The sequence below is a fragment of the Saccopteryx bilineata genome, chromosome 3, assembly GCF_036850765.1.
Source record: "Saccopteryx bilineata isolate mSacBil1 chromosome 3, mSacBil1_pri_phased_curated, whole genome shotgun sequence".
NCBI classification, from domain to species: domain Eukaryota; kingdom Metazoa; phylum Chordata; class Mammalia; order Chiroptera; family Emballonuridae; genus Saccopteryx; species Saccopteryx bilineata.
Window position 1 is genome coordinate 205,845,450 of NC_089492.1, and position 27,413 is coordinate 205,872,862.

At 35.8% G+C, this 27,413-nt stretch overlaps 1 protein-coding gene across 1 annotated transcript in view; it reads right to left on the minus strand.

Annotated features, from left to right (window-relative positions):
• HFM1 (helicase for meiosis 1) overlaps window positions 1-27,413 on the minus strand; it is a 164,166-nt gene that overhangs the window by 101,071 nt on the left and 35,682 nt on the right. The window contains exons 8-18 of the mRNA XM_066266521.1: window positions 23,814-23,965; window positions 23,178-23,255; window positions 22,577-22,735; window positions 10,780-10,980; window positions 10,608-10,696; window positions 6,099-6,142; window positions 5,894-5,995; window positions 5,363-5,508; window positions 5,135-5,229; window positions 3,589-3,722; window positions 2,785-2,832 (exon numbers count right to left, since the gene is read on the minus strand). Coding sequence (XP_066122618.1) covers window positions 2,785-2,832; window positions 3,589-3,722; window positions 5,135-5,229; window positions 5,363-5,508; window positions 5,894-5,995; window positions 6,099-6,142; window positions 10,608-10,696; window positions 10,780-10,980; window positions 22,577-22,735; window positions 23,178-23,255; window positions 23,814-23,965 — 1,248 coding nt within the window. The remainder of the gene's footprint in view (window positions 1-2,784; window positions 2,833-3,588; window positions 3,723-5,134; window positions 5,230-5,362; window positions 5,509-5,893; window positions 5,996-6,098; window positions 6,143-10,607; window positions 10,697-10,779; window positions 10,981-22,576; window positions 22,736-23,177; window positions 23,256-23,813; window positions 23,966-27,413) is intronic.

Genomic DNA, 27,413 nt, shown 5'->3' on the forward strand with positions numbered 1-27,413 from the left:
TGAACTCAAGCTTTTAGTTATTTACTTTCAGTAACATATCTGAAGATGCCAGCCAGTATTACTACTGTACTTTACTTGGAAGGAACCTCTGAATAAGAAGCAATGCAAGTCACTCTCAGTGGTTGATAGGGATCAGAGCAACTGAAGTAGACCGTTGCTTAGAGTGCTCTTTCTGTCCCATGCTATAATGCCCAGGAGATTGAAAATTTTTTCAGAGCAAGGAGTTGGATTACCAGAACCTGTTCAAGCTTAAATAGAGTAGCAGCTCACAGAAACACAACCCTTAGAAGGTGAGCTTCTTTGGGAAATACTTTAGTTTAAGAATACTGGCTTAGGCAGCTTGATAGTTTTAGTTGTTTTGTTAAATAAGGCTTTGAAGTTTTTGCTAATTTTCTTAATTATCCACTATTAAGTTAGCATTCATCATCCAAAGAAGAATGCTTTTATATGCTGAGCACTATTTTAAGCTTTCGGTTTATTGTAGTGAGCAAGACAGGTTCCTTCTCGATAAAACTTTTTACTGAAGAAAGCAATCAATACACAAATAATAAGTAACATAGTTTTAGGTATTAAAAGGACCTAGAAACAGATGGTTTTTTAGCTTTTAACTAATGCTTATGTGCATTTCTGATATGAAACTAATTTATTTCTGATATAAGTAAGGATATAGTGATGCTAATTTTCAACTATGTAAACATATCCACTTTTCCAAGAACATGAAAATAGCAGTAACAACATGGAAACCATTTTGCCTTTCTCCCTGTAAAGGAGAATTTAAATAAAGTAGTCCAGGAGAGCCTCTCTGAGGAGCTGATATTTGAACAAAGAGCTGAATGAAGATGCAAGCCATGTAAAAATATATAAGAAGTATTTCAAGAATAAGGAACAGATAGTGCAAAAACCTGGAAGTGGAACAACAAGCTTGGTATGTTTAAGGAACAGCAAGAGAGCCAACTGTGAGAGAGAGTAAAATAAGAGAAAGAAATTGACAAGAGATGAAGTCAGAGAGATAGGCAGGGAGATATCAGGTAGGACTTTGTGGGCTCTGGAGGAAGTTTGTATTTTATTCTAAGAATGGTGATAAGGAGCTACAAGAGGATACTGAACAAGAAAATATAACCAAATTTAGAAACAGCATATTCTATGCTAAGGACCCTTCCTTAGAGATTTAAGGCAAACCTCCAACAATATCAAAATATTATATTCAGTTCAGTTATATAATAAATTAGGTTATTATTTATAGGCATAACTTAGCTATCCTATAATGACTGAAAATAAGACAAATGTCAATTATGATTGTTGGCAAATAAGTTTGTGAAATCTATATTTTGGGGGTTTGCTCACTTTTATTGTTAAAAATGGCTGCTGGTGATTGCGTTGCCCTGGTGATAGTTAATTACCTTTGTGCTTGGAAAAGGGCTTGGTTATGCTAATGTGTGTTGGAGGAGGAGTTTTACTCTGAAAAGTTTGAAGAAAAAGGAGGAGCTAGCTAGGAGGCCATTTTTTGCAAAGGCCATGTGGTTGAAGAGAAAGCAGTCAAGATGGCAGGGTGCTGAAGGGGAACAGAGGTGAGGGCTTTGTGAGCTCTGCTGAGCTAGTGGGGCCTTTGATTCTAGGAAAACCAGGAGAAAGTCAGTGGCTTTGGAAGCCCTGAATGGAAAGGCAAGTGTTTTCCCGCTGTGTGTATCTACTTGCCCACCTGTGTGAGGCTAGAATAAAGGCATGGCCCACCAGTTTTCAGCTCCACAGTTTCACTATTGTCTATCCGAATCAAATGAGAACCTGCATGTGCCAGGTGGCTGCAATAGAGTCCACAACTACTAGGCCTACAATGATTCCCCCAATTTAACAAAAGTTAAATCACTACAGTTAAAAGAATATAGCAAGATACCTCTTGGACTGACTACTTCTGTATATTTGATCATTATGATCAAGATACATGCTTTAAAAACTCCATTACAAAATTGGTCAATAAGTAAAGGGTAATACAATTATCTCACAGATTTGTTCCTCAACAGTTTTATAAATATATGCTATTACTTATCACCATCTTTCAATAATATATTGACTACATATTTAAGCAATGTAATTTTACTGTTTTATTTTTATATCTGCATTTTTATTTGCCATATGCATATATCCAAGTAGAAAATAAATTAAAACTGGCTAAATATTTTTAATGGCTCCAACATTTTTCCCCCCATTGGAAGAGAGTCACAATACAATGAAAAGGTAGCCATTTCTAATCCTAAAAAATGCTCAACAATCTTTTGATATTTTAAAATATAATTAACAAAATACTAAGTGACTAACTGAAAAATAAGGTTGGATTTGACAGGAACACTTCATTAATACAAATTAAGATAAGTTCATAATCAAGCTAGTCTTATATTTTCAATCAAGATTAAGCTAGAAAAGAAAAATAAAAGAGTTGTGTCCGACAAGACTGGGTGTGTTCTGGGTGGTATGGCCATAGATAAAGTTGTATCCATATACAACATTTTCAAAGGTCAGAGTCATTTTAAAAATAAAACCAAATAAACCAAGTTGACATATTATACAAAGGAAGATATTCAGACAGAATTAATAAATGAATTAATTCAGAAAAAAAAAGAATATGTGCCAAACTTTATTTTGGTGTGAAAAAGAAATAGTTCATGAATTTTTTTCTTCAAATAACAGATTACTTTTAAACTATTGTTCACAGTATTCTTATTTTCACAATAACTGACCTTTTTCATTAAAATTTATAGACTATAATTTTTTAGAAAAAATATATCTAACCTTGTAATTTTGCTTCAATTCCATCTTTGTTCAAACCAGATGCAAAACCTGTATGTTATAAAAATTTATGAAAAATAAAATAGAATGGATTGAATTCATCCTTATAGTCTCAGTTTATACCCCAGTTAACTAGAATAGTCCAATTAAATAGTAAATAAAAAATGGCTTATGAATTAAAACAAGACTTAAACATCTACTGAAAACCACTGTAGTGAAATCCTTTTCATATCAAATGGCTTATCTTTTGCTTAGATTGTAAAATAGCGACTGGAATACTTTACGTACTACTATTTCTTAGACATCTGAACATTTTAAACCTGTGTCCATTAGAATGGTTTTGCAACAAGTCAGGTTTTAATTTGGTATTCAGCAATTCCAAGTATTTTTATTTTATAACCTGTACCACATGAAAGAACCCTCTAGAAGCAAAATAGCCTGATGTGTGTAGCTTTAGAAGTACATAGAATGAAAATTACAGCAGCAATAGTAGTACTTTGAAAACAGTTCAAATAAAATTCAAGACTCTTTTCACTTAAATTTATTTTAAATAATTTTAGGCATTTTTGTTATTTTTTCCCTAAAATGACTTTTTATTGGTGATTTCAAACCTTATTAAAAGACTAGAAGTGAAATAATAAAGATTTCTCACATTTGTGTATTCCTGCCTCTAAATATATTTAGGACTGCTATTACTTTTGTTTCTGTTACTTATCAGTTTCTATAATCTATTTTGTGACCTATTAAAATATAGTTTCAACTGGCTTGAAAATTACTACTTTTCTTAAGTAAAATTTAGTAACAAACCATAATGAGATGGATTTTTCAAGGCTCTGATATAAAGCAAAGTTGATCGTATCCATTCCAAAGCAATGTTTACATCTGTGATGGTATGCAATACTATCTCTGCATTTAAATGCTCAATAAGATGTCTGTGCAAGCTAATAGGGGGGAAAAAAAACCTTTGCATGAATAACAGGTATTTCAATGTTACAGCTCTTACTGTTTTACACTTCAATAATATTTTGAATAATTCAATAAATAAATAACACTATTTTAATAATTCTTTAAGATAACTTCAAAAATATAAGAAAAATCTATTATGTCAGTTCAACTTTTAAAAATATTATAATTTTTCTCTATTCCATGGCTCTAGAAAACATTATTACTTTCTAAAGAAGTAGGGAATGACAACAAATAACAAGTGTTGACAAGGATATGGAGAAAAGGAAATCTTTGTGCACTGTTAGTGGGCTTTTAAATTAGTGCAACTACTATGGAAAACAATATGGAGAATCCTCAAAAAATTAAAAATATAGAACTACCATATAACCCACCGATTCCACTTCTGGGTATTTATCTGATGAAAACAAAAACACTAATTTGAAAAAATATACGCACCCCTATGTTTACAATAGCCACTATATGGAAGCAACCAACAGATACCCATTGATAAATAAATGGATAAAGAAAATGTGGTACATATATATGTACAATGGAATATTACTTAGCCACAAAAAAGAATGAAATCTTGCCATTTGCAACAACACAGATGGACCTAGAGAGTATTACGTTAATAAGGCAAACAATGAAAATCAAATATTATATTATTTTACTTATATGTGGAGTCTAAAATAAAACAAACAAAATGAAACAAAAACAAACTCACAGATATAGTGAACAAATTGATGGTTGCCAAAGGGGCAGCGGTTGGAGGTTGGCAGAAAATGGGAAGGGGATTAAGAAGTATAAACTTCCATTTACAAAATAAATCACAGGGATGTTATGTACAGCACAGAGAATAGAGACAAAATTATGGTAATTACTATGTATGATGACAGATGGTTAGTAGATTTAGAACACTTTGTAAGGGTATATAAATGTTGAATAACTGTTGTACATCTGAAACTAACATAATATTATATGTTGAAAGACAACTATAATTAAAAATAAGTAAAATCTAAATAAATGGGTAGGGAGTGAATTATTTCCTATTTCCTCCAAGAGTATTATAATCAAATACTTTACTAAAAGGGCTCAACCTGCCTCTCTAGCATTAAAATAATTTTAAAGATGTAAAGAGATGTGAAAATTATATCCCTCTTCTTATAACTAATTTGGACTATTATAATAACAAGGATACACAAGACCACACACTAAGAAACACTGCTGAAATAATATTGTATTGCTTTTTAACTATTAAATTTCTTAAAAGGACACAAACTTTCTAGTTAAGATCATTGAAGTTTCAAGCAAATGGCCTTAGAAAAGCCCATACCAAATTTCCTTTTAATATATTAAAAAATATATAGACTATATTAACAATATTTTTTTGGAATATTTTCTGTATTACCTGCTTTCAACTGTGTCAGAACAAGCTAACATCTGAATATACTTCTCTTTTGTACTTAACCGAGTCATAATAACTGCAGTAGCTGTGGTGTCAAACTGGAAAGAAAACATAAGACACATACACACACACAGAGAAATTTAGTAAACATGAACACATGTTGGGTAGCAGTCATCTTTTTACAAAAAAAAAAAAAAAAAAGTTTACAAAAGGTAAAATACTGTCACTTACTTGAGGTCGACCAGCTCTACCAATCATTTGTAGAATATCTGTTTCACTGTACTCTTCAAACATTCCTCCAGCGTAATGCATTGTAGATTTTATAACTACTAGGTGAGCTGGCAAATTTACTCCCATAGCTAAAGTACTGGTAGTAACTGCATCAGATTAAGGAATATTATTTTCAAGTCATATATTTTTAATGCTTCAGGTAGACATTTTCTTATAAAAGACATTTTTATAAATGCAATAAAGACTCATATACAGGGAACTTATTTAAAAATGAAAACATTACAATGTAAAATAATATATCTTAAATTATTAAATTCTTACTTTTCAAATTGTATTATTTTCAATAACATGATAAAGAACTAAAACTGGCAACAAGTTAACTATACAGCATGTATATGCATGAATAGCCATGTAATTTTGGACTTGGGGGGAGAAGCATAAATAATTCAGAATACTTGAGCTTTTTCTTTCATCCTCTTAAAAATAATTTTCCAAAATATCTTATAATACACAAGAATATATTTTACTTACAAAGAGCTGGTAGATCTCCAACAGTAAAAGCTCCTTCAACTACTTTCCTATCTGTTAGTTCCATACCAGCATGATGATAAGCAACACCATATATTAAAATCTCTATAACAGAAATATATCATCTTTTAGATATTCATATTTCATCATTAATTGGCTCTTTTCAACTATAGCTGAAATACTACTCAAAAATCACCTCTAAACCTACCTCTCAGTTTTGAATCTCTTATGGAATATGTATACTTCTGTAACCTATTTGAAAATACCATAAAATTATTGAGTTATTCCCATGAATATCAAAAACCTCTTAAATAGTTTATTATTTTGAAGCTTACAAATACAAAAATATTTTCACAGTATCATTATTTGAAAGCCATCTTCAAGAAAAAGAGAATATTTAACTTTCATACTCAAAAGTCTCTAATTTTACAACTCAGCAAAAAATCAAATAACCTAATTTTAAAATGAGCAAAGGACATGAATAGAAATTTTTGCAAAGAAGATATACAAATGACCAACATCATATGAAAAGGTGCTCAACATCATTAATCATCATGGAAATGCAAATCAAAACCACAATTAGATTATACCTAATGGCCATTACCAAAAAGACGAGATAGTAAGGACAGGCAAGGATGTAGAGAAAAGGGAAATCTGTGCATTGTTGGTAGGAATATAAGCTGGTATAGCCACTGTGGAATATAGTATGAAGGTTCTGCAAAAACTTGAAATAGACTCAGAAATCCCACTCCTGGGTTATATCCAAAGGACACATTATCAGTATGTCAAAGAGGTATCTGTACTCCAGGTTCATTGCAGCATTATTTCACCAAGTATGGAAACAAGTGTCCACTGACAGATGAATGGATCAAGAACATGCGATATATATCATATATATCACATGAAATATTATTCAGCCTTAGAAAATAAAGAAATTCTGCCTTTTGTGACAACATGATGAACCTGGAGGGTATTATGCTACATGAAATTGGTCAGAAAGAAAAAGACAAAAACTGCTTGGTATCATTTATATAAGGAATATACAGCAACAAAAACGGTGAACTCATATAAACAATAGAAAAGTGGTTGCTAGGGGTTGGGGATGGGAGAAAATAGGGAGAAGTTGATAAAAGGGTACCAACTTTCAAAAAATAAAACAAAGGAGTTCCTAAGTTATGAACTGTAACAGTGAAGCTCTCTTTTAAATCAGTAAGTTGAATAACTCACTTTCCACAAAAATGCAAAAAGCATTATAAATGCAAAAGCATTACAAATGGTGATTATGTTCATGGGTCAAAATATAAGCCTACTCTTATAGTTTGCCTGAAAAATATTTGAAAGAAATAACAATTTTTAAACCTCTACTATATCATGAGTAAGTAAACCAAAACAGATTGAAATAAGAAAATAGTTGTTTATTGTGTTCTGAGATTTGGCATTTAAAAATAGGTGAGAAGAGAAAAGGAAGCAAATTTCTTGAGAATTTGTAAAGGAATCCTAGGTACTTTTGAAGATTTTGTAGGTTGGTAGGATTGAGTCTTAATTATGTCTAAGAACCTCCAAAGTTGTGTCTACCTCCTTGATGCAGATATGACACTAGCAGGCATTATTTTTAATATAACATTCACAGCTTTTAAAAAGATTCACAAATGTAATTAATGCACAGAGGGAGAAGGGAAAGGACATGTTAGTATTAAACACAAACTCTGCGTAAGACACACTGTTAGGTATCTTAGATATGTTATCTTATTTAATTCTTTCATTAATACGGTGAGATAGTTGATTCCCATATCCAATCCTGAATTAAAGAACTGAACCTGAGAGAAGTGATATGCCCAGCAATGCACAGCTAGTAAAAGTGGTAGCACTGCCATTCAAATCTGGGTCTCTAACTTCGTGCTGTTTCTAATACCAGCATTTCTAATACCTGAAAACAAGAAATAAATATGGGGGATAAAGAAAGAAAGAAGTGGGACAAGGAGTAAGGAAAGAAAAGAATTAAAGGAGAAATTTTCCTTAAATAACTAGGTAGAGTTAGAAATGAGAAAAAGAATTACAATACATGCTTCTGAGTTAAAAAAATGTTATCTGAAATAAAATGAGCTAATATGTCTATAGCAGAGAACAGGGTCAAAGAAAAAAGATGGAATGAATATTATTTTTAAGAGTTGCTTATATGTTACCTATTTCAGTTCCTTACTCATATAGAGAGGTTCAGCTAAAAATGCTAATTAATTATTAAGTAGTCACCTTGGGAGGACATATAGCTATCTATGTACGTAAATGATGCCATCATTGCACAAGAATTTCATACATCTTAAAAACTGACTTCAAAGTAAGTTTATGAGTAAGAAAATAAGTCTCACTATTTGATATCTACACCTGTTTCTGACTGAACATCACATAGCCAACTCCATCAACTAATTCACTCATCTAATAAAAGGAGCCAAACTCATATATATCTACTAATAGCCTCTTTACTGTATACCTATATATATATATTTTTTTAAATTCCAGTTTTACCTTTTTTAATAGTTTTATAATGAACTGCTGAACTTCTTTTTGAAACCTCATCTTTGTTAAAAAAAAAAACTTGGAAAATTCATAATAAATAACATTATAAAACCAAGTGCAGCTGGTATGAAAACTATCAATCATGACTTGATTACAGAAAAGATTTTTGCCAAAAAAATGACCTAACTGTTGCATATGTTTTCCCAATATTCTTTATCTGTGGCCATAAGTAGTCAAGGAGTATTTTGATTAATACTAAAGGCTCAGGAGACATTCTCACTATGAAAAAAGTAACAATTAGCTTCTAGAAGTTAACCAACAATTCAATATATAAAAATATTTTATTTAAATGCGTAATACAAGAAAAAATTATTTAATAAAAAGCTAAAGAGGGCCTGGCTAGATGGCTTAGAGGAGAAAGTATCTCCCTGGTACACTGAGGTCACAATTCAATCCCTGGTCAGGGAACATACAAGAAACAATCAACAAGTACACAACTAAGTAAAACAACTAAATGGAATGAGTTGATGCTTCTCTCTTCCCCACCCCACTCTCGCCCTCCCTTCAATCAATGGGGAAAAAAAGATAAATAGGCTAGAATACAAAAAAAGTGGGCATATTAGACAGGTTTGGAAACCTTAGTAACAAAATCTGGGGCTTGACAGGCAAAAAGAAGTCTTGCGGAAGTTGCCAGAATGTGACTGGTTAAAGGGGAAGTGATATAAGCAGTAGTCTCTTTCCCTAGTCTACACCAACTCAAAATGTATTCCATTCTATAGATATGGAGGTCTAGGTTGGACCTAAAACTCTGGGATATGTGTGTGTATGTGTATACCTTGAACCCATGTAATAAATACAAATACCTAGTTGTGGAGTTAGAAACAATAAACCTTAGATATAACCCCTAGAATGTTAACATTTTAAAGTTATAATGTTGAGAGTTGGGTAGAAGAAGTGAAAGTGCAACTAAGAATCAGGCACCAGAAAAGTAGGAAAAAACTTGGTAGAGAATAATCATGGAAGCAGAGTCCAGAGTTTTTAAATAAGGTGGGAGTAGTCAAACACATTAGAGCAGTGGTCCCCAACCCCCGGGCCACGGACCAGAACCGGTCCATGGGCCATTTGGTACTGGTCCGCAGAGAAAAAATAAGTAACTTACATTATTTCTGTTTTATTTATATTTAAGTCTGAATGATATTTTATTTTTAAAAAATGACCAGATTCCCTCTGTTACATCCGTCTAAGACTCACTCTTGATGCTTGTCTCGGTCACGTGATACATTTATCCGTCCCACCCTCAAGGCCGGTCCATGAAAATATTTCTGACATTAAACTAGACCATGGCCCAAAAAAGGTTGGGGACCACTGCATTAAAGATTACAATAGATGCTGGATTTAATGTAGATAAAAAAAAAATTAAAGCAGTAATATAAATAATATTTCAAGAGATCTGACTATGGACCCTGGCCAGTTAGCTCAGTCAGTTAAGAGTATCTTCCCAAAAAGACAAGGTTACTGGTTCAATCCCCAATCAGGGCACACACGGGAAGCAACTAATAATGAATGCACACCTGAGCAACAAATGAATGCTTCCTTTCCCCTCCTCTGTCTCTAAAACAAAAAAAAAGAAAAAACTTAAGCCCTAATGGGATAGCTCAGTCAGTTGGAGCGTCATCCAGGAGCGTGGAAGTTGCCAGTTCAATTCCCTAATCTCTCTCCCTGCCAAGAGTTTTTAAATAAGGTGGGAGTAGTCAAACACATTAGAGCAGTGGTCCCCAACCCCCAGGGCCACGGACCGGTACCGGTCCATGGGCCATTTGGTACAGTCCGCAGAGAAAAAATAAGTAACTTACATTATTTCCGTTTTATTTATATTTAAGTCTGAACGATGTTTTATTTTTAAAAAATGACCAGATTCCCTCTGTTACATCCGTCTAAGACTCACTCTAATCTCTCTCCCTGCCAAGAAAGAAAGAGAGAGAGAGAGAGAGAGAGATCTGACTATGAAATAAAGAAGACAGAATCATAGCTGCACTAACATTCATTACCTCCCTTAATTCTCCAAATTACTATTATCTTTATTTTACAGATGAGGAAACTGAGGTTTGGAGAGGTAAAATAACAAAATGAGCCCAGTTTTCTCATATCGTTTTTATGATCCATAAAAGTTTTCTAGCTCTAAGAAAAAATGAAAAAAATATACCTCTGTTTCTGTTCCACAGTCATAATAAATTTAGCATTTTTCACAAGAACAGAAGCAGCCTGTTGCACACCTTTCCTTGTTGCACAAAACTAAAAATGAATGAATAATTTTAGTATTAATCATATTAAAAGCTGAGCATTACACTAAAAAATAAGCAACCAACAATCCATACCACAAGTGTAGGTTTCTGGTCAGAGTACGTTTGTATAACACTGGCAATTTTGTAGTTGAGGGTTAAATCAAACTTAAATTCTGTTTGGTTACTACCGCAGGGAAATCCAAGGACCACTTTCCGAAGTTTCACTGGTCTATGTCTCTCATCCATTTTCAGACATACAGCAGGTCTTTCACCACTTGAAAGCCATTCTGCAATCTTTAAACAACAGAAATATATACATTGAATATTTTTCTAATGAAGCTTTAAGGCTAAAAGTAATATAATTATAGATCACTTTAAAGTCAAAGTATAAAAATGTTTATCAAAGTCTTCTTCAGTATTACATATTTCATTTACACTATTCTATTGACATATTGGTAAGTATTACCAACAGCAGTATTTCAAGATTATACTCACTTTTCACTATGGTAAGCTTCCAATTAATTATTATTATTTTGTTTTATTTTCCTTCTTAAGATTCCAAAGTAAAATTAAATTGACATTGACAGAGAAATTGAATTTCTCACCATCACTGTAACTTCTTCACTTTTTCAAAACTATGTCTAGATATGGTTGACACATTTGTGTTATCCTAAGTACTAGCTGAAAAGCAGCAAGTAATGGTTGGCTTAGATAGGTAAGGGTTGACAAGTTTTAAACAAAGAGCAAGTAAATACCTGATGGCAGTGCCAAAAGCACATGTCAGACTCAGTGCCGGTGTCACTACTTGGAACTATGGAAAGCAATCCTTACCTTGATAAAAACCTGCATAGTAATCAGGCTTCATGCCCTGCTATGAACTGGACCACTGCTTTGACTGGAAGATGGATAATGAGTTTCTAGTTGTATAGGAAGGAATTATTAAAACATTTTCAAGTTTATTTTTTTAAGAATGAGATCACACAAGAATTTAAAGTTTGAGATTGGCAGGAAGTCAATGATGAAGACCTTAATTAGGGAAAAATTAAGAGAACTTGTAGAAAGAGAGAAATAGCTTTCAAAGAAGTAATGATTATCACAACAAAGAAGAGAATTTCAGAAATAACAGGATATTGGGAGCGTGTAAGATCTTGCTCCCTGGCATATGTCATCAGTTTGCCTCAAATAAATTCTTATAAAATTTTTCTTTAAAAATTACAGGATAAATAAAAATGATAAGATATTGATATTTAATAACCGCTTATAGATCAGTAAGAAAAATTTAGTATCCTAATGTGAAAAAAGGTTAAAGGACATAACTGGTAAGTTGTAAAAGAAAGTAGTAGAGAATGCATTAAAAATATTTACTACAGTAGAATTCAAAGCAACAGAAAATTTTCAAATAAAGTATTATTTTAAAGAAGACATGTGACTATTTAAAAGTAGTAATAACAACAATAATTTAATTATTATACTATCCAATATTAGAATAAAGGAAAATGGCTAAAGGTAGAACTGTAAATGAACACACCATTTATTGAAAGCACTAGGCCCTGGCTGGTGGCTTAGTGGACAGAGAATTGGCCCAGTGTATGGATATTCCATGTTTGACTACTAGTCAGGGCACACAAGAGAAGTGACCATCTGCTTCTCCCTCCTCTCTCTTCCCTTCCCAAAACCAGTGGCTCAATTTTGAGTGTGGCCTGGAATAGTTCGGTTAGTCTGAGCACTTAAGCCACAGGTGCTAAAAATAGCTCAGTATTCGACAGTACTCGAGCATCCATATCAAACAGGGTTGCCAAGTAGATTCTGGTCAGGGTACATGCAGGAGTCTGCCTCATTACCTCCCCTCTTCTCACCTATAAAAATATATATATTATACATATGTATTGAAAGCACCAGGTCCTTAGAATTTTGTATACCTTTTGACTCAGTTATTCTACTTTAGAAGTTCATCCTAAGGAAATAATCATAATGTTTTCAAAGATATATTAATTTCAACATTTATAATAGTAAATAATAATAAAAAAGTAAAAAAAAATAAAAATAATCTTTCAACATTAAGATGATATAAATAAGTTATAAAAACCACAAAAATTTCATTAAAGAATATATTTAATGACATTTGTAGGTTTCATGCAAGTCAAAGGAGTATGCACATATGATTTCATCTATACATCTGCAATGACAAACATTGGATTTTTTTTGTTTATATATACTTTAAAATTTTCTCTTATTATTCTTGAATATAAAAACAAGTTGTCATTTTAAAAACAAAAATGATCAATTGTGCCAAATTAAGAGAAAAGCAAAATTGTCCATTGGTGTAGACAACATAGAAACTCTTTGTAAAAACAATTTCTAAGAAGTAGCAGAAGGAAGAGATTCCAAGATAGTGACAGAGTAGGCAGACATTCCAACTACCACCTCCCAGGACCAAACTGGATTACAACTTAATTTAAGAACCATCATCTTGAGCCTGACCAGGCGGTGACACAGTGGATGCAGCATTGGACTGGGATATAGAGGACCCAGGTTCGAAACCCTGACTCTTTGAGTGTGGGCTCACCTAGTTTGAGCAATGCTCACCAGCTTGAGCCCAAGGTCACTGGCTTGAGCAAGAGGTCACTCAGTCTGCTATGGCCCCCTGGTCAAGGCACATATGAGAAAGCAATCAATGAACAACCAAGGTGCTGCAACCAAAAATTGATGCTTCTCATCTCTCCCTTCCTGTCTGTCTGTCCCTATCTGTCCCTCTCTCTATCTCCCTCTGTCTCAGTCCTCCCCAAAAAGAAGAACAATCATCTCGAAAAACCAATTTGGGACTAAAGGAAGAGGAGTCTATAACCGAGGATCACAGAAGAAGCAATATCTAGACTTGTAGGAAGGGCAGAGATGCGGAAAGCGCTGCTCTGCTCCAAGGAGCAACAGGCGGCTGAGGGTCCCCCCAGGGACTCGTGGGGACCATCGCCCTAAGAGGTGTGGGTGCTCAGCCCTAGGCCCAGAGCCCGAGGCCCAGAGCCCCAGCCTAGAGCCCCAGAGCCTAGAATTGGCACCCAGACAGCATTTGGCAGTGAAAAGAGCAGGGTTTTTCTCTGCAAGAAAGAAATGGAGCTCTTAGAGACGCAGGCTCTGTCTTAAAGGGTCCGCACAGAAAATCTCATTCACAGCCACTTATCTGGGGTTCCAGTGGAGGGAGAGCTGAGAAGACTGGAGTTGTATGAGGTGAGTGTAAAGTTGGAGGCCCAGGGAGAGACACTGTAGGGAACAGCCACCAGAGCCCCTGTGCTGAGTCATTCTCCAAAACTGCAGTCGCCATCTTTCTTGGGTGAAGCATCCCCTTTGTGTGGCATCAGCCTGAGGCAAAGCAACTGCTCCGCCCTCAGAGTCTCTCCTGCTCCAGTCAGGGTGAAGGGTTATTCTGACAGGCCAGGAAGCAGAGGGCACATCTGTGACTCAACTGTCTGGTGTTGAGGCCAGAAATAACCCCCACCCTATGCTACTGAATCTAAGACTGGTGCTTCCTTCCACCTCACGGGAGACTCAGGTGACTCTGTCCGGAGGGCGGGCAGATCATACCTCAGAGTCTCAAAGGCCATAGCCTACTGAGGTCTGTCAAAAAAGTCTGGACAGATTGACACCTGGGGCCAAGGGGCGGAGCCACACTCACCACACATTCTAATCCCTGAATTGCTGCAGGCTCTAGACTCTAGCAGAGGGTTTTTTCAGTGGCTGAGCCCAACAAGCAGCCAGCAGACAGAGGCTGCAGGAGGTGGGACTCGGAAACTTGGACGTTTGAACAAACCCTCCTACAGGCCCAGTGTGGGTAAAAGCCAGTCTAGGAGTGCAGCTTGCTATTTCCATGTACAACTGGGGCCCAGCAAAGGCAGCCACAAATTCTAGATTGCTTGTAGCTCCAAGAAGGTTGCTGAGAGCCAGTCACAGGCAGTGTTTCCCACTGGTCTGTGCCAGGTTCCTGCCAGGGAAGCCCAGGGCTGACACATCCAGCTGCGGAGAGCATTGGTTCAGGACCTAACAACCCTTGCTAGACTGGTATCCTAAGAAAGGGCTCTCACACCTGGCCCAGCTGAGGTGAGTTCTGCTCTTTGTGATCAGCACCAGCACAGCAGTCAGCGGTTTATGTGCACTGGATAGTGGGGAGCTTCACAGTCAGCTGGCCTGCATGCTGGATATCCTATCCTGCTGGGCTAGACTCCAAAGGAGGAAAGGAGAGAGGGTTGGAGCATGGACATTCAAAGTCTGGGTCCCTGTGAGCCTATTGTTGGATCTGGTCAAGGGGCTTAGCCACTTTCTGGGGGCACAGTCAGCCCCAGGAGAGGACTCTCTCAGTCTTCCTCCCTGAGATCAGGGTCTCACCAGCAGTAAAAACTTCTGCAGAGAAAACTGTCAGCCACACTCAATCTGAACCTGCTACTCACCTTGTTAGGAAGAAATAAAAATTGAGTATCCAGCAGTGGCTGAGGCATTAGGCTCTGAAGTAGGGGCCACAATCTCTGTACTGAGCTTCAGGGGTCCAAGAGACCCCTGAAGTAGAGGGTCCCACTAACATGTATTCCCAACCTCAGCTGCCCTAAACCAACATGCCTGCAACCTGTAGAGGGGTTGGTTGGGTGAGGCCAGTCTGGGTCCACACTACAGTCTTTCTACAGAAGACTTTGGGAAGACTAGGCAGCTGCAAGAGAAGGAAGAGCAGTTGAAAAGTAGAGGCAAATCTAATAGAGATTGAGGCTTTTATGGAGCAGCTGCCATCTCTAAGCAGGAAGAAGCTGATCCTTTTACACAGGTTGGCCCCTCCCACAGTACCCAGGCACAGAAAACGCAGGCACAGACAGCAAAAAGAGCAGTAGCTGCAGACAGGTAGCCCACAGCGGGTTACAAACAACAGCTGACACCAACCCAAGAAGATCCAGAACCAACACAATTGGTAGCTGGTGGAAGACAGCACCAATTCCAGACTTAGCTAGCTACATAAGCAGCATGCCCAAAGAAGGATTCTGTAAACAGACAAAATGAGTAGACAAAAAAATGTGACCCAAATGAATCAACAAGAGAAGTACACAGAAAAAGAACTCCCAGAAATAGAAGTAACCAAACTACCAGATGCAGAGTTTAATATAATGATTTTTAGGATGCTCCACATGGATGTTAAAACAACAATGGATGGGTATAATAAACACCTAAAAAGAGATAGAAAACATAAAAAAACATTGAAATCATAGAAAAGAATCAGTCAGAAATGACAATATCAGAAATGAAAACTGCACTAGAAAGAATCAACAGCAGGCTAGATGAAGCAGAGGATCGAATCAGCAATTTAGAAGACAAGATAAACATTAAGCACAGAAGTAAAGCAGCAAAATGAAAAGAGGCCCAAAACATGAAGAAGAAGAGAATGAACAAGGGATAGAGAACCTGTTTGAAGAAATCATAGCTGAAAATTTCTCTAAATTGATGAAGGAAAAAGTCACACAAGTTCAAGAAGCACAGAGAGTCCCATTAAAGAGGAAACCAAGGAGGCTTCCCCAAGACACATCATAATTAAAATGCCAAAGTTAAGAGACAAAGAAAGAATACAAAATAACTGCAAGAGCAAAGCAGTTAATTACCTACAGGAGCCTCCATAAGGATGAAATCTGACTTGTTAACAGAAACACTTGAGACCAGAAGGGATTGGCAAGAAATATTCAAAGTGATGCAAAACAAGACATGCAACCAAGATTACTTTATCCAGCAAGGCTATCATTTAAAATTGAAGGAGAAATAAAATTTCCCAGGCAAAAAAAAGATGCAAGGAATTCATTACAACCAAACCAGTACTGCAAGAAATGTCAAGGGGCCTGCTGTAAAAAGAGTAAAAAAAAAAAAAAAGATATAGAGAAAAAGAGGAATGTAGATTTAAAATATAAAATGGCAATAAATAAGTACATGTCAATAATAACCTTATATGTAAATGGATTAAATGCTCCAATCAAAAGACATAGGGTAGTTGCATGGATTAGAAAATAGTACCTATACATAATGCTCTCTACAAGAGACCTACCTCAAAATAAAAGATACATGTAGACTGAAAGTGAAGGGATAAAAAAAAGTATTTCATGCAAATGGAAATGAAACAAAAGCTGGGGTAGCAATACTTGTATCTGACAAAATAGCCTTTAAAACAAAGGTTATAGTAAGGGATAAAAAGGTCACTACATAATGATAAAGGGAACAATCCAACAGGGGGATATAACCATTGTAAATATTTATGCACATAATATAGGAGGCACCTAAATATATAAAGCAGATTTTGATTGACATGAAGTGCAAGATCAACAGCAATACTATAATAGTAGGGGATTTTAATATCCCACTAACATCAATGGATAGATCCTCCAGACTGAAAATTAACAAAGAAACAGCAGCCACAAATGACACATTAGATCAACGGGATTTAATTGACATATTCAGAACCTTTCATGCCAAAGCAGCAGAATATACATTGCTCACGGTACATTCTCTAGGATAGACCACATGTTAGGACACAAAACAAGTCTCAATAAATTTAAGAAGACTGAAATCATATCAAGCATCTTCTCTGATCATAAAGTCATGAAACTAGAAATCAACTACAATAAAAATAGTGGAGGCTGAATAGTATGTTATTAAATAACAAATGGGTTAACAACGAGATCAAAGAAGAAATAAAAAATTTCCTTGAAACAACAGAAAATGAACATACAACAACTCAAAATTTATGGGATACAGCAAAAGCAGTCCTGAGAAATAAGTTCGTAGCATTACAGGCATATCTTAAGAAACAAGAAAATTCATACAGTTCTTAGTTTTTTCTGATTTACTTATTTCACTCAGTATAATGTTATCAAGGTCCAACCATGTTGTCATAAATGATCCTATGTCATCATTTCTTATGGCTGAGTAGTATTCCATAGTATACTATGGAATATACATAGTATATTTATACATATACAATTATTTATTGAAGGGCTTTTTGGTTGTTTCCATGTCTTGGCCACTGTGAACAATGTGGCAATGCACATGGGGCTGCATGTATCTTTATGTACCAATGTTTTTGAAATTTGGGAGTATAAACCAAGTTGAGGGATTGCTGGGTCATATGGTAGTTCTATTCTTAATTTTTTGAGGAACCACCATATTTTCTTCCATAATGGTGGTACTACTTTACATTATCACCAACAGTGAGTGAGGGTTCCCTTTTCTCCACAGCCTCTCTAACACTTGTTGTTACTTGTCTTGTTGATAATAGCTAATCTAACAGTTGTGAGGTGGTATCTCATTGTAGTTTTGATTTGAATTTCTCTAATAGCTAGTGAAGAAGAGCATCTTTTCATGTATCTTTTGGCCATTTGTATTTCTTCCTGGGAGAAGTATATGATTCCATACATAGGTGGGACACAAAATTGAGACACGAATAGACATGAATAAGAGTGCAGTGGTTACCAAGGGGAGGGAAAAGGAGGAGAGGGAAGGGGTGGGGGACAGGAGGGGTATAAAGAAAACCAAATAAAAGGTCACAAAAGACTATTTGACCTTGGGTGATGAGTATACAACATAATCAAATGTCAAAATGATCTGGAGATGTTTTCTCCAAATCTATGTACTCTAATTGATCGATGTCAACTTGTTAAAGTTGTATAAATAAATTTTTTTTAAAAGAATCAAGAAAAAATTCAAATAAACAACTTAACCCTGCATCTAAAAGAACTTGAAAAAGAACAACAAATAAAGCCCAGAGGAAGTAGAAGAAAGGAAATAATAAAGATTAGAGCAGAAATAACTTACATAGAGGCTAAAATAAATAAATAAATAAAAGATCAATGAAACCAAGAGCTGGTTTTTTGAAAATGTAAACAAGATTGATGAATCTTTAACCAGACTCAACAAGAAAAAAAGACAGATAACTCAAATGAATAAAATTAGAAATGAAAGTGGAGAAGTAACAACTGACACAGCAGAAATATAAAGAATTGTAAAAAAAAATACTACGAAGATCTATATGCCATAAAATTGGACAACCTAGGTGAAATAGATAAATTCCTAGAAACATACAATCTTCCAAACTCAATTTTGGAAGAATCAGAAAACCTAAACAGCCCGATTACAACAAATGAAATTGAAACACATCAAAAAACTCCCAGAAAACAAAAGTCCTGGACCAGACGGCTTTACAGGCAAATTTTACCAAACATTCAAAGAAGAACTAATACCTATCCTTCTCAAGCTATTTCAAAAAATTCAAAAGGAGGGAAGATTTCCAAACTCCTTTTTGTGAGGCAAGCATTATCCTCATTCCCAAACCAGGTAAAGACACTACAAAGAAAGAAAATTATAGGCCAGTATCCCTGATGAACTTAGATGCTAAAATTCTGAACAAAAATATTAGCAAACTGGATCCAGCAATACATTAAAAAAAATCATACATCATGACCAAGCAGTATTTACACTGGGGAGGCAAGGCTGATACAATATATGCAAATCATTCAATGTGATTCATCACATAAACAAAAGGATAAAAATCACATAATTATCTCAATAGATACAGAAAAAGCATTTGATAAAATCCAGCATCCATTTATGATCAAAACTCTCAGCAAAGTGGGAATACAAGAAACATACCTCAACAAAATAAAGGCCATCTATGATAAACCAATACCCAATATCATATTTAATAGGCAAAAATTTAAAGCAATCCCTTTAAGACCATAAACAAGGCAGGAGTACCCCCTTTCACCACTCTTATTCAACATAGTCTGGAAGTCCTAGCCACAGCAATCAGACAAGAAAAATAAATAAAAGGCATTCAAGTTGGAAAAGAAGTAAAACTATCATTATTTGCTGATGATATGATATTGTACATAGAAAACCCTAAAGTTGCAGTCAAAAAACTACTGGGCCTGATAAATGAATTCAGCAAGGTGGCAGGATATAAAAATCAATATTCAAAAATCAGTGGCTTTTTTTATGCACCACAATAAACAGTCTAAAAGAGAAATTAAGAAAACAATCCCCTTCACTATTGCAACAACAACAAAAAAAGAGTACCTAGAAGTAAATTATTTAACCAAGGAGGTAAAAGACTTGTACTTGGAAAATTATAAAACATTGATAAAAGAAATCAAGGAAGACACAAACAAGTGGAAGCATATACCATGTTCATGGATAGGAAGAATAAATATCATTAAAATGTCTATATTATCCAAAGCAATCTATAAATTCAATGCAATTCCTATTAAAATACCAACAGTATACTTCAAAGATATAGAACAAATATTTCAAAAATTTATACAGAAAAAAAGAACACGAATAGCCTTAGCAATCTTGAAAATGAAGAATAAAGTGAAAGATATACACTTCCTGATATCAAGTTATACTAAAAGGTCATTGTAATCAAAACAGCATGGTACTGGCATAAAAAGAGGCATACATATCAATAGAACAGAAAAGAGAATCCAGAAATAAACCCATGCCTTTATGGTCAATTAATATTTGACAAAGGAGATAAGAGCATACAATGGAGTAAAGACAGTCTCTTTAATAAAAATGGTGCTGGGAAAATTGGACAGGTACATGCAAAAAAATGAAACTAGACCACCAACTTACACCATTCACAAAAATAAACTCAAAATAAATAAAAGACTGAAATGTAAGTCGCAAAATCATAAACATCTTGGAAGAAAACATAGGTAAACTCTCTAATATCTCTTGTAGCAATATATTTGCTGATATATCTCCACGGGCAAATGAAATAAAAGGACAAAATAAAAAAATGGGACTATATCAAACTAAAAAGCTTTTGCACAGCAAAAGACACCATTAACAAAATAAAAAGACAACCCACACAATGGGAGAACATATTCGCCAATACATCTGATAAGGGGTTAATAACCAAAATTTATAAAGAACTTCTAAAACTCAACACCAGGAAGATAAACAATCTAATTAAAAAATGGGCAAAAGAATAGAACAGACACTTCTCCAAAGAGGACATACAGCTAGCCAATAGGCATATGAAAAGATGTTCAACATCACTAATCATCAGAGAAATGCAAATTAAAACCACAATGAAATATCACCTCAAACCTGTCATAATGGTGCTCATTAACAAAATAACGCACAATAAGTGCTGGCAAGGATGTGGAGAAAAGGGTATACTCCTGCACTGCTGGTGGGAATGTAGACTTGTGCAGCCACTGTGGAAAACAGAATGGCATTTCCTCAAAAAATTAAATTGAACTGCCTTTTGACCCAGCTATTCCACTATTAGGAATATATCCAAAGAATATCATATCGCTGATTCAAAAGAAGATATGCATGCACCCCCATGTTTACTGCAGCATTATTTACAATAGCCAAGATCTGAAAACAGCCCAAGTGTCCATCAATGGATGAGTGGATCAAAAAGCTGTGGTATATATACACAATGGAATACTACGCGGCCATGAAAAAGAAAGAAACTTACCTTTTGCAATGGCATGGATGGATCTGGAGATTATTATGCTAAGAGCAATAAGCCAGGCAGAGAAAGACAAATATCATATGATCTCACTTATATGTGGAATCTAAGGATAAAAGTGACTGAGGAACGAAATAGAGGCAGAGGCAGAGGCAGGGTCACAGGGAGCAGAGCGACAGCTGTCAGAGGGAAGGGGGATAAGGAGATGGGATCAGAGAAGGTGAAGGGATTAGTGAAATTAAATATACATAACACATAGATACAGATAACAGGACAGTAAATCCCAGGGGGAAAGAGTTAGGAGGAGGGGGGCAAAAAAGGTGTAAATAGGTGCAACAAAGAATTGATGTTTCTCATCTCTCTCCCTTCCTGTCTGTCCCTCTCTGACTCTGTCTCTGCCAAAAAAAAAGTGTAAATAGGGATACGGGGGTGGGGAGTGAGGGTGTTATATTCAGTGGGATACTCGCATCTATGTTAACACAATAAATTAAAATTAATAAAAAAAGTAGCAGGAGGAAAAAGTCACATTATAGAGGACTGAGAAGTAAATAGTAGTGGGAAAGCAGAGTGAGACTGTGTACTGTTTTACAAGTTTGCAAAAAAAAAAACTGAAGAAAAAAATTAAGACATATACACATTAGAGTAGTATAAAACTATTTATAATTAATGTTCATGTCTGTACTCCACTAACCATGAGATTATCCTCAAGAACAGGGTCTGTATGTTTCCCCTTTTACATCTATCATTAGTGCTTATCACAATGCTAGACACACAGAATTGGGGGAGGTAGATGGTAATCACTTAACAAATTATTTTTATTTTCTACCATACTTTGCTATACAACTAGAGTCAGCTAGTTACAACAACTATAACATATTATAGTCAAATTATTACAAGGTATCTGAAACCCATGAAACTAAGAATTTTAGATACCAGTAAATAGTAGACTTGCACCAAAAATATTTTCTAAAAAATAATCAAGCAAATTTTATGGCCTTAATATACTGTCTTCCCTATGAAATATAGCCATTACTTTCTACAACACCCTTTCTTATTAAATGGTTAGGTGATTTATAAAACAAACAAAACCTCTCACTTTTCTCTAAGACTAAAGTGGCTAAATAATTCAGGTTTTTATTTGTTGATTTTAGAGGAAAGAAGAAAGGAGAGGGATGAGGTAGGGAATGGAGAAGGGAAAAAGGAAGAGAGAAAGAGAGAAATTGATTTGTTTTCCACTCATTCATTCATTCACCAGTTTATTTCTGTATTTTCCCTGACCAGGGAATCAAACCCACAACCTTAGCATATTGGGATGATGTTCCAACCAATTCAGCTACCGGGCAGGGCCAAATACTTCACTAATCATAAAAAATTAAATAGACTAAAATTCTAACTTACATCCTCAGCATTTGGAATTGTTGCAGACACAGCTACAAATCTCATTGGAATAATAGTGCTGGTATTTTTTAAAGTATGAGATAAAGACTGCACAGTTTTCATTCTGCTGACTACAACCTCAAGAGTTGGTCCACGAGCTTCATCTTTTACAACATGTACCTAAAGAAACAAACCAAGAAAAAAAAATTGTTAGCTATAAGAATAAATATTGGCCTACGGTGGCACAATGGATAAAGTGTCAACCTGCAATGCTTAGGTCACCTGTTAGAAACCCTGGGCTTGCCTGGTAAAGGCACATGTAATAAGCAATCAATGAACAATTAAAGTGAAGCACTATGAGCTGATACTTCTCACTCTATCTCTCTCCCTCTCCTCTCTCTGTCAAATCAATATATAAAATCTTTAAATAAAAAAGTTTTGTAAATAATATATCTAATCAATTAAAATGTGCAAGAATATTAACACACTTCCATGAGAAAATAGCAGTTCCCAATTGAAGGGATAATACAAACATAGTTTGGCTGAAATATCTTGCTTCTTTCTATCCATTCTACAAATCTTTTTTATGTTTATTTCCAAAAGTGAATAATGTGTTTGCTACCTCATCAATGAGAAACAGTCGAACCAGTTGGACCAAAGAGTTGTCTCTCCATTTCCTAGTCATACTATCCCATTTCTCCTAGAGAAAAAATGTAAATGATTTAATATAAGGGATTATAATAAATATCGTTAAGAAATCAATAAAAGTTTTAACCTGACATGTTACAAATAATAGGCAATGTTTTAGGTAACATCTTAAAAGTCTTGTGAAAAAATTTTTAAAAAATGTTTAAGGATTTTGACAGTTTTACAAGTGTTTAAAAAATTGAATCCCCATTTATTTTGAAGTTTACCAAAAAAATACTCAAAATTATACTAAGTACCTCTTTTAAACTTAATCAAGATCCTCCTTCTGCAATGTATAATATTTGAGTAGAAGAATACAAGCAGCAAGTACAATTACAAATTATCTATAATAACAAAATGCCTATTCATATCTCTTGCCTCCTTTTCATATTTGGTTGTCTTTTGCTTGTTAATTTAAGTATTCTTTATATATCCTGAAAACTATCTTTATTATTTTACATTGCAAATATATTTTTCTACTTTGTGTTTTCTTTTAACCTTTTTTATTTGTAAAGAGAAATAGATATTTTCTAATAAACCAAGGTAATAATAAAGTATAAATAACACCTACTGGAGTTGTCATAATAATATGGGCATGCTGAATCTCAAATAGGTCATCCATTAGTGTATCTCCAGTCAGTTCCTTACAATTCAATCCTATTGGTCCAAATTTTCTTTTCCAGTCATCAAAACGCTGACTACATAGGGCTTTTATTGGTGCCACTATAACAAAATAAGATATTTTCAATGTCAGTGAAATTTTATAATTATTTTCACAAAAACATTGGTTAATAAATTTACAATAAAAATACATATCTAGGTGCTGTCTAATATTTATAAATGAAAAGTTAACAACAGAAGAATATTATTTAGAGTTATAAAGGTCATCATCAAACAGAACTAAAAACAGAAATGAAGATTGCTCAGAGAATCATAACTAAGAGTGAAGACGGTTAGGGCAAGAGATGATTATTTTTCATCAAATCCCTTTTGTGATAATTGCTTTTTTAACCATGTGTATAAATTACTTTGAAAAGAAAATTGAAAATATGTATATACCTAAGAAAGGAGAGTTCATATGGAAAATTTGAGAATTACAAACTTTGATTTTATTTGTTTATCTTGCCTTTAAAAATAGACATGTAAAGGTCAAATTCTAAGTTCAAATATTACTTTTTATATATAACTCTGAGAAAATGTGTTTTGAATTTAAGTAGCAGACAAGACCTAATGTGGTATGTCTTTATGAAATAAGTATGGAACACCAAATAATAGTAAGTCCTAGAGGTTGAACTTGAACTTATTTCTTACTTAGCCTCAATGACTTTTCATTATTGTAATTATCACTCTTAAAATATATAAATATTGAGGGGTGGCAAGATGGCGATGGAGTGGGCAGACATTCCAACTTCCACCTCCTAGAACCAAAGTGAATTACAACTTAATTTTAAGAACAATCATCTGGAGAAGACAAGATGGCGCTGGAGTAGGCGGACATACCAACTCCCACCTCCCAGAACCAAAGTGGATTACAAACTAATTTTAAGAACTATCACCTGGAAAAACCAACTTTGGACTAAACTAAGAGGACTCTCCAACCAAGGAACACTGAAGAAGCCACACCGAGACTGGTAGGAAAAGCAGAAATGCGGAGAGGGCTACCCAGCTCCCCGGAGCGAATGGCAGCTGGGAGAGACTCGTGTGGAGGGAAGTGAGTTTAGCAGAGAGGGGAGGGTCCTGAGCCCCAGGAACAAAGCCCCAACCTGCAGCCCCAGTCCCAGAAGAGGCGTAAAGACAGTATTTAGCTGGAAACAAGTCAGGATACTGTTTGTGAGAAAGAGTCTGATTTCTCAGACCGAGAATTTTTCTTAAAGGGACCACACAGAAAACCTCTCTCACAACCACTCAACCGGGGATCCGGGGGACAGGGAGAGAGGAGAATACCAGAGTAGCAGGAAGAGAGTGTAATCTATGAGGCACAGGGAGAAACATTTTGAAAGACAGCCACCCTAATCCCTGGAACGAGTCACTCCCCAAATCTGAAGTGAATATTTCCCCTGGAAACAGCAATACAAACAAAGGGAAGGAGGACACCAGCCAACAAGCTCTCCTGCGGCACTCAGAGCAGAGTCGCTTAGAAGGAGGGAGCTTTCAGGGCTACAGTAACCTTGTGGAACTGAGGCTTGTGGCCTGACTTGAGAGCTGGCTCCTCCCACGGGGGTGGATCCAAAAGCCCAGAACAGGCAGAGTTCCGCTACTGAGCTGAGCATGGGCACGAAGTCCTGCCCAGCCGGTAGAGCCAAGGCTAGCAGAAGTTCCACGAGTGGGCTCCCCCAGCAAGGGCGGGGCGAAAGCCCAGAAACAGGCAGAGATCCGCAGCTGAGAAAAGGTGCTCGCCACTGCCCTCAGGGCTGAGCATAACGCCACCAACAGGGGGCGGGGCAAAGGCCAAGGCCACCAAGGCTTGTGCACCTGAGCATGTGATCACAGCCACTCCCATGAAGGAGAGGTGGAAACCACAGCAACAACCCCATTGGGCAGGCACCAGCAACACCCAATCCCAAAAGCCCTAGACAACAACACAAAAGGGGGTGGCGGGCCTTCAGACAGACCATACCTAAGGAACAGAGGCCATACCCAGTGGACTCCAGTGGCCAAAACCTTGCTTTACACAGAGAAAATGCGAAGGCAGAGAAATGAAACACAAATGAACCAAGAGAAATCTCCAGAAAAGGACCTAAATGAATCAGATATAACCAAATTACCAGATGCAGAGTTTAAAATAACAATTGTTAGGATGCTCAAAGATATTAGAACAACAATAGATGGACATTACGAAAACCTAAATAAAGAGATAGCAAATAGGCCCTGGCCGGTTGGCTCAGTGGTAGAGCGTGGCCTGGTGTGCGGGGGACCCGGGTTCGATTCCCGGCCAGGGCACATAGGAGAAGCGCCCATTTGCTTCTCCACCCCCCTCCTTCCTCTCTGTCTCTCTCTTCCCCTCCTGCAGCCAAGGCTCCATTGGAGCAAAGATGGCCCAGGCGCTGGGGATGGCTCCTTGGCCTCTGCCCCAGGTGCTAGAGTGGCTCTGGTCGCGGCAGAGCGACGCCCCAAAGGGGCAGAGCATCGCCCCCTGGTGGGCAGAGCATCGCCCCTGGTGGGAGTGCCGGGTGGATCCCGGTCGGGCACATGCGGGAGTCTGTCTGACTGTCTCTCCCCGTTTCCAGCTTCAGAAAAATACAAAAAAAAAAAAAACACTAAAAAAAATAAAGAAAAAAAAAGAGATAGCAAATATAAAAAAAAGACATTGAAATAATAAAAAAGAATCAGTCAGAAATGACAAATACAATATTTGAAATAAAGAACACAATGGAAGGAATTAAAAGCAGGATGGATGGAGCTGATAATCCAATCAGCGAGTTAGAGGACACAATAAATAAAGGCATGGAAGCTGAGCAGAAAAAAGAAAAGAGACTCAAAAAGTATGAGGAAACTCTAAGGAGAATAACATCCGCATCATAGGGGTTCCTGAAGAAGAAGAGAAAGAACAAGGCATAGAGACTTTGTTTAAGCATATCATAGCTGAAAACTTCCCTCAATTAATGCAAGAAAACATCTTACATGTTCAGGAAGCACAGACAACTCCATTAAAGAGAAATCCAAAGAAATCAACACCAAGACACATCATAATTAAAATACCAAAGCTAAGTGATAAAGAGAAAATATTAAAAGCTGCTAGAGAAAAAAAGACTATCACCTACAAAGGAGCCCCATAAGGATGACTTCTGACTTCTCAACAGAAACATTTGAGGCCAGAAGAGAATGGCAAGAAATATTCAAAGTAATGCAGAACAAGAGCCTACAACCAAGACTACTTTATCCAGCAAGGATATCATTTAAAATTGAAGAAGAAATAAAAAGCTTTACAGACAAAAAAACTCAAGGAATTCACTACAACCAAACCAAGGCTGCAAGAAATGCAAAGGAACCTGTTCTAAACAGATCAAAGGAGAAAAAGAATATAGCAAAAGAGGAATACAGTTTTAAAGAATAAAATGGCAACAAACAGTTACATATCAATAATAAACTTTAATGTAAATGGATTAAATGATCCAATCAAAAGACATAAGGTAGCTGCATGGATAAGAAAACAGGACCCATACATATGCTG